Raw genomic sequence first — 8625 nt, forward strand, 5'->3', positions numbered from 1 at the left:
AAACCGTGTTTTATTTCGGACCTTTCTATCGCTGTAATAGACTATTCCTTCTCATATAGGAGTATTAATACAAAGATACATAGCTTCTCTACGTATTAAAAAAAATATCACCGTCAATAAAAAAGTACAGGGTCACATATTGGTAGGCAATAAATCAATTATGCCGGAATGTTTTCCCCGTGCCACATTTTCCTACAGGTCACGTCATCCGCCCGAGCCCGACACCCGACGCCCGAGCCCGAAACCCGTGAGGCCGTGGCGTCGAGCGGCCATCACTTGTCAAGACTCAAGAGGGCTGAGGGCGTATAAAAATGGAGGAGACGGTTGTTGCGGCGTTTGGTACCAGCATGCTAGCAGCACTACGTTGCTTATTCTGGGCCGTGCATTGTCAGTTCCTCTTTGCTTCGCCAAGAAATCTCCGAAACTAGCTTCACTTGTTCGATCCCCGAGTTTTTTGTTTGGAGAGTTCGCTGTTCTTCCCACATTACCCCAGCCTGGATCCACAGCAGTTTTTCTGCCTGGTTCATGTAGCGTTTTCCTTCCTTGGCTGTACTCTGCTTGGCCATCGAGTTTGCTCTCTTCAGACTCGGACGTCACAGAAAGCTGCAGCTCTCGCAAGCGTTGGATATCCGTAAAAATCTCGTTCCATTTGAAGCACGCGGGAAAGATTCCATCTTTGCGGCCTCCCAAACTCAAAGCTCGGATACACACGCAAATTAAGCTTCTAGAACCTTCCACGCATCGCGTCCTCTTAATCTTCGATGGAGAGCTCCACCGTTAGCATCTTTTCCTCGCCGCCGCAGGCGGCGCCGGCCGACGCCTTGAGCCTTGGCCTCCTAAGCGCCCACCTCGAGCGTCTCCTATACCCCGCGTTCCTCGACCGCGCCGACGCAGAGATCGTCCTCGCCGCCGGAGGCGGCGCCGTCGTCGGCGCATACAGCTGCTTCCTCGCCGCCAGGAGCTCCTTCTTCCATCAGCGCATCTCCTCTCTCCCCGCCGGCGAGAAGCCGCGGCTGGAGCTCGCCGAGTTATTCCCCGGTGGCCGCCACATCGGCCGCGAGGCGCTCGTGGCGGTTCTTGGGTACATGTACACTGGCCGCTTCAAGGTGCCGCCGCAGGGGTGCGTCTGCGTGGACGAAGAGTGCGGGCACGGGGCGTGCCGGCCGGCGATAGACTTCGTCGTCGAGTCCACGTACGCGGCCTTCGGCTTCCAAATCACAGAGCTTGTCTCGATCTGTCAGGTAATGACCAAAACTACTTCAACTAAGGAAAGACCAAAAATTACTGCAACATGTAAATCTAGACCTATAGGTGCTCTACTTACCTCATGAACTAAGATCAACTTCAAATCCTCGCCATCCATTGTAGAGAGTTATCAATGTAACTGTATGTCATGCCTTTCGGCCACCAAGAGTTATGAATGAGGTCACCACTAAATTAAGAAGGCTTGAAATATATGGAAACACATGGCTTGTTTCCCTCTTCATGCATGGAAAGTGCTCCTCTTCTTTTCAAGGAGAATGTGCTCCTTAGATGTGTAGTTTTATGATAGTTTTGTGAAATTTACAGTCCTTAATGAAATTGTGCTCCTTCTTATCAGCCAACAAATATTGTTGAAGTCCTGCTAATTGTATAAATAAACAAAAACTTACAGTTAGAAATATATTTACCTATTTGTGTTCATGACATCTATATACTTACCATTTAGCACAAAATACAGTATTATACGTGCAGATGAATCAATTATTACACAGAGGCTTGTCCAGAAAAAAGATAAACCACACAACTCTTAAGTTTTCCTGTGCCAATTTGAGATTTAAAAAGAATTGATGAGTTATCAATATTTCGAGATATAAATCTGGGCTCTTTGGCATTTGTTGTGAATGATCAATATTAATGCTATTATTCACTTCCTTACTTGTACATAGGAAAAGTCCTTATTAGCCTTGACAAGGTCCACAATGGCTTCTTACATGTCATCCATCTGGTCGCCCAAAATCAGTGGCACATATAAAAGTGGGTGTACCTTAAAATGTCCCATCTAGACACTACATTGGTACAATGATATTAGAACAGTATTTGCTTGCAAATAGTTCAATTCTAACCATGGGATTCTTCTGTTGCAGCGACGCCTATCTGACTTTCTTAACATGGCTTTCGATGAGGATATAATACCAATTATGCATGTTGCTTCCAAATGCCAGCTTTCGAACTTGTTCGATCAGTGTATTCGAAAGGTTGCAAACTCGACTCTGGACAACAAGTACCTCGAGAGGGTGCTTCCGGGTGATGTCTACTGCAACTTAAAGGAACTCCGCCAGTACTTATTTCTTGATGAATTAGAAAATTTGATTCGGGGCCCTGAGCATGACAACATGGTTAGAAGGATTCACAAGGCCCTGGATTCTAATGCTGTTGACATTGTTGGCAGGCTCTTAAAGGAGTCTGCAGTCACCTTGGATCATGCATTTGCCATACACTATGCTGCAGCCTTCTGTGAGCCCAAAGTCTTGGCAGAATTGCTGAAACTGGACTCCGCTAACGTGAATCTGAGGAATAAGGGTGGATATACACCACTCCATATGGCTTGCATAAGGCTAGATCCAGCTATCATTCTTTCGCTCGTAGAGAAGGGAGCCTCTGTGCTGGAATGGACACCGGATCGACGTGATGCTCTTACTATCTGCAAGAGATTAACAAGACAGAAAGATATCAACAGAGAGTTGAAGACATGTCAGGAAAGAAGCAATGCTCACTTGTGTATCGACATCTTGGAGCAAACCAAGAGGACCGTCACCTTGGACGTGGTCTCTGCAGAGGAGACAATTTTCACACCTGTGCGGGTTGATGATTTTCACATAAGGCTCGCAGATCTGGAAATAAGAGGTTTGCTTATACTCCCTCTGGTCTTTAAATTACATGTCATTTTGACATAGCTTGTCTTTTGACATAGTTTGCCACAGTTCATTACTCACCATGTCTCTAAAATCACTTCCAGTTAGCGATCAATAGGGACATTTGGTGGAGAATAATTCCTCGAAGGCCGAAAATGACATCTGTTTTCAAATCAAAATCAATTTACCAAAACAATGTATACTTTAAAGTGGAGGATTTACCATGTTTCATGCTTTTTCAATTAGTCTTATATATCTTCAAGAAGTATATGCAGGTATACATTAAGGGCCTTGCTTTAGTACTCCACATTGTTAAACAATCTTTTAATATTAAACCAAACGGTTAACTTTAAGTGAGGGTAAATAGGTACCAGCAAAAAACTAGCTAGATGATATCCTATCCTAATTACCTGTATTGCCACAACCCACATACAAAGACTTCAAAGTTTTTGCTCTTTACATAGTTCGAGCGGACAGAGGCAGAAGCAGGTAAATAAAGGCTGTCTTAAGGGGAAACTTATGAATTATGACAATACCAATTGAATAAACAACAATAAAGTGATCAGAGATTAAATGAGGAAGATTAGTTACTCTGGTATGGTAAGATCACGATGTACAAAAATAGTTTTTGAGAGGGATGATGTATGATGGTATTGGTCACTGGTCAGGAAGTCTTCCTAGAATATCACACACATAAACAAAATCAATGAATTGTTTATTTCTTCTGTCTACTTCTGCCCCATTCCAGCTTGAAACTAATGTATACAATTATGACAATCGTTTTTCAAGTCCACAATGCATGTTTATGCAGTTGCCTCTGCAAAACTATTCTTCCCTTCTGAAGCCCAGCTAGCCATGCGCATAGCAGAAGCCGATTCAACCGAGGAGTATGATGTCACTAAACCGAAGGAGGTTGGTTTAGATGAGACCCCCACAATGCACAGGAGGTTGTGTGAACGCCTTGATGCATTAACAAAGACAGGTTCGTCAATAGTCTATCAGTGCCTCATTTTTTACATAATCAATTAATCATGCATTTTACTAAAATTCTTCACCAGTTAAGTTGCTCTGAATGCATTTCGTGAAGTCTACTGTCATTTAACCAACTGTTACTTATGTTCTGCAGTGGATCTAGGGAGACGGTACTTCCCAAATTGTTCTGATGTTCTTGATAAGTTCCTCGACGAAAAATCAGCAGATTTGGCCTTACTTGGAAGTGGCACACGAGAGGACCAGCTAATCAAGATGCATTTTTATGATCTCAGAAAGAATATGTGGAAGGCCTTCGACAAAGATAAGGCCGCTAGCGCAGTCATAGCTTCAACAACATCCACACCTTCATCTCCAAGGTATGAAGCAAGGGGTAAACGACAACAAACCTATAGGAAAAGGAAGTAAATAGTTTAAGTGTAATCGTCAGTACACATGACTAGAAAAAAAGGGGGGATGGATGGTCTGGATGCTTTTATGAGTTATGACATTTATGCAGTGCAGTGAGTGAAGCTATTCAGCCCTGCCTAAAAAAAGTTTATTGTAGTTGTTGTGCTTTGACATATACTCCCTCCGATTATAAATTGTGCAAAAGATTACGAAAATAGATCAAATAACCTTGTTGCCCTTTATTTATTCTGCATTGGAAAAGATAATTTATTCATTTATGAGAATGGTAGTATTTATTAAACAAGGGCAAGACGAGAACAAAAGAGAAAAAATGCATAGAAATTCGAAAATGACTTATATTTAGAGAATAATTGAGGAGGCTAAAACGACCTATATTTACAACCAGAGGGAGTAATATAGTTTCGATAGCTTTCGTTAGTGCTGGTGGTCGGTTGTAGTCACCCTAGCTGTCGTACATATTTGAACACAGTAAGTTAAAGCCCTATTTGGAACAAATGAAAAATAAAAAGAATTTCAAAGGATTTGATTCTCTTAGAAAATTTTCCTATGAAGCCTTTTGGTTTTTTGAATAAAGGATTGACCTAGTATAAATCCTAAGAAATTCCTAGGGAACAGCTTGCTCTACAGAAACTTTGGAGCGATTGCAACATGTGGTACAACCAGTGACAAATTTTCGACCGGTATCATTTGAATTTGGAAAAAAAAATCATTAACTTTCATGATTTAGTCAAATTCTAGTTTTAAGTATCGGCCACTAACAGACTGCTAAGACCATGGTCTTACCAGGGTGTACTGTAATTTTTCTTATACCGGTACATTTAATACTAGGTTGAACCTCATGAAAAGGTCCTTTTGTGTCAATCTCTCTCCCCTCAAGTTTGTGTTTCTCTCCTGCACTCTGCTGTTAAGGATGGCAATCCTGCCCACACGGGTCAGTACTCGCAGGTGCCGCACTCGATGGGCTTAGGTATGGATCTATTTTTTGCCCACGGGTGCCAATGGGTTGACCCGAGTTAGCACATGTTCTGGCTCAATGTCACAATTCATATATATACGACGCAGACCCCAGTAAGTTTCAGTTCCACTCCACTGTTCTCTTCCTTCTCTGTTAGATACTGGTGATGGTGATGACGATATGTGATTAGTGATGCTAGTTACTGATTTGCTAGGAATTGTAGTTTTATGACAAGTGAGAAGCCGATGTACGTTGTTGGTTGTTACTTGATAGTTGGTGGTGCCTGCTCATGGGTTGATCGATTAGTAGGATTACGAATTGATGTTATGCACGATTTGCTGTTTTACTGCCTGCCCATTAGCTACTGAACTATTGATTTGTGCTGCTGATCTTGTCCATTTTGTCAGATTGGAAATGTTGACTCCGGGTACTAGCCCCTCCCATGCTGCGGGTGCTGCTGATTTTACTGATGCACTGGCACTGCCCTCTGGCCCCTCTAGCCAAGTTCTCAATGGTGGCACGACCTCCGGTCAACTAGAATCACAAGGTACTAATGTTGTGGTACATGACAGTGTTGGTGTTGGATCTAAAAGAAAGCTGAGATCTTCAGTCTGGGATGAATTTAGAAGGGTTAAAATAGGAGATGATTGGAAAGCTAAATGCATGTGGTGTCGTAAACTGCTTTCAGCATGCACAAAAAATGGGACCAGACACTTGCATAACCACCTCAAGATCTGTCGGTCTAGGCAGGCAACAAAAGGCCTAAAACAGTCCACATGACAGCACGGTTACTTTGGAGAAATATGTTTTTGATGAAGAGGTTGCTAGGAAAGAACTTGCACTAATGATATGCATCCATGAGTACCCATTATCTATGGTTGATCATGCTAGCTTTCACAAATTTTGTGCTGCAATGCAACCAATGTTTAAAGTAGTTTCTAGAAACACAATTATAAAAGATATTTTGGATATGTATGAAGCGCAAAAGCATTCGATGGTGAAGTACTTCCAACAATGCCAAGCCCGTATTGCTGTCACTATGAATATGTGGACAACGGATCATCAAAAGAAAAACTATATGGCAGTCACAGCACATTACATTGATGATCATTGGAAGCTGAAAAGTTACCTTTTAAGGTAATTCTGAATTGAAGCTTCTTAGATTCTATATTCCTTTTGTTCTATACTGAACTGAAGCTTATAATCATCTTATGCTAAAATTCCTTTTGGTCTTTCTTATTTGTAGTTTCATTTACGTGCCAGCCCCACATACCGATGAAGTTATAAGTGATGTTCTTCATGAGGTTATCATGGATTGGCACATCGAGAGAAAACTGTCAACTGTGACTCTTGACAATTGCACCACCAGTGATGATCTAATGGAGAAAATGCTAAATAAGTTGCCTCTTGACTCTCTTACGTTGGATGGTTCATTGTTGCATATGCGTTATGCTGCACAGATAGTGAATCTTATTGTGAAAGATGGAATGAGTGTTATAGAGAAGGGCATTGAGAGGGTCCATGAAAGTGTTGCATTTTGGGTGGCCACACAAAAAAGATATGAAATTTTTGAAAAAGTAGCATCCCAAATGAACATTGAATACCATAAAAGAATTACTCTTGACTGTAAAACTACATGAAATTCCACTTATATCATGCTGAGCATTGCATTGGACTACCAAGAAGTCTTTGACTGTCTCGCACATCGTGAAAAGTTGTTTACTCCTAGTTGCCCAACTAGTGTTGATTGGAAGTTTGCCAGGGAGATTTGTGATAGATTGAAGATGTTCTTTGATTTAACTGAGCTACTGTCACGCACTACTTATGTGACAGCTAACATTTTCTTTCCCAAAATATGTGGTATTTATTTGGCTATGAGAAAATGGTCAGCTAGCGAAGATCCCATGATAGAAAATATGTCAAAATTGATGAAACAAAAATTTGAGAAATATTGGAGCGATGTACATGGTCTCATGGTTGTTGCTACTATTTTAGATCCTCAGTATAAACTTCATTTGTTGAATGCCCTTTTAGTAATATTTATGGAAAAGAAGGTGTGGCTAAGAAAGTTGCAGAAGTTAGAAAGTTATTGTACAATTTGGTGTTACAATACCAAGATAATATGGAGGGTGTTACAGCAACAGATGATGCTCCTAGTAGTAGTGATGGCCTGGATCAAGGAGATGATGAATTCTTTGACCTATTTGATCGATACATGTCTTCGCAACCAGTTGTGTCCTTTTCTTATGTGCGCACAAAGTTAGATTTGTACTTGGACCAGCCAACACTGCCTAGAACACAAGAGCTAGACATCATTCATTGGTGGCAGATTGAAGGAATCAAGTATCCTACTTTGCAAAAGATTGCTCGGGATATCATGGCAATTTCTGTGACAACAATAGCATCTGAGTCAGCCTCTAGTATTGGTGGGAGGATAATTAGTCCACATCATAGTAGACTTGTACCAAAAATAGTAGAAGCACTTATGTGTATGCAAGCTTGGTCTGATGCTGATATGTAAGGTAAATAGTTTACATGCAGTTCAATATTTTAATCCTTTCTCCATTCTTTCATATATGATAGCACTAACTTTGCATACTTTATGCTATTATGGCCTGATTCCATCACTATTAGTGCATTTATGACTTGTCTAAAGGATGAAGAGGAAGCAATAGTATTATCATTCATTTATTCTTGTAAATTGTCATTCATACTTAACCACATATGACAGTTTACTTATTGTACTTTCTATTTCCATTTTAGGAGGATGTTGTGTCCATGATGATTGATTGATGATTGGCTTATTGCATTTGGATGGCATGGCTGAAATGTTGGGTGGGCGTTGCACAGCCTACTCTAGATGCATAAGTGCTTTATTTATTAGGTCAAGAACTCAAAATTTGTAACAATATGCTTTGTACTGTTAGAGTATATTGATATATCTATGTATTTGGTAGTTTATGATTTATAATCTTGTGATCCATGCCTTATCTTTAGGTGAGGATTCTTGCCCTCTAAACCTTGTACTCTATATAATCCGTCATTGGCTCATGCAATACATCCATTGCATTACGTCAATCTCTCTTGTTTACATGGTATAAGAGTAGGTTTCTCCCAGCACAGGCTTTCGCCGCACCGCCCCTGAGGAGATCCATTATCATTATCTCCGTCGAGGGTTGCACAAGCCATGGTTGGGTTCGCGCCATCGATCATGTTGATCGGCCTCCCCTCTAGGGAGTTTTTTATCTGTTGATCGGTTTTTCTCTCTCGGCAGTCACAAGATCAGTGTTTTCTTTTTGGACTTATGATCCTAGATCAGTTTGAGTCGCCCACCACCACATGAGATCCTGGTGCGTCTCTGTTAGACTTCCTGTC

The 8625-nt window shown here is 41.2% G+C and overlaps 1 protein-coding gene across 2 annotated transcripts; it reads left to right on the plus strand.

Annotated features, from left to right (window-relative positions):
- The first annotated feature begins 352 nt into the window (after positions 1–352).
- LOC133913004 (BTB/POZ domain and ankyrin repeat-containing protein NPR3-like) lies at positions 353–8399 on the plus strand. 2 transcript variants are annotated; one of them, XM_062356026.1, is made up of 7 exons: positions 353–1241; positions 2127–2886; positions 3706–3876; positions 4021–4243; positions 5658–6387; positions 6497–7772; positions 8014–8399. In XM_062356026.1, exons 1-5 carry the CDS (start codon positions 762–764, stop codon positions 6028–6030), a joined length of 2007 nt encoding a protein of 668 aa, XP_062212010.1. In that variant the 5' UTR covers positions 353–761; the 3' UTR covers positions 6031–6387; positions 6497–7772; positions 8014–8399. The 2 variants fall into 2 exon arrangements, with proteins under 2 accessions (XP_062212010.1, XP_062212011.1); XM_062356027.1 differs by lacking the exons at positions 6497–7772; positions 8014–8399 and adding an exon at positions 5124–5363 and having other exon boundaries at positions 5658–5791.
- Positions 8400–8625: the final 226 nt, after the last annotated feature.

The sequence above is a fragment of the Phragmites australis genome, chromosome 3, assembly GCF_958298935.1.
Source record: "Phragmites australis chromosome 3, lpPhrAust1.1, whole genome shotgun sequence".
NCBI lineage: Eukaryota > Viridiplantae > Streptophyta > Magnoliopsida > Poales > Poaceae > Phragmites > Phragmites australis.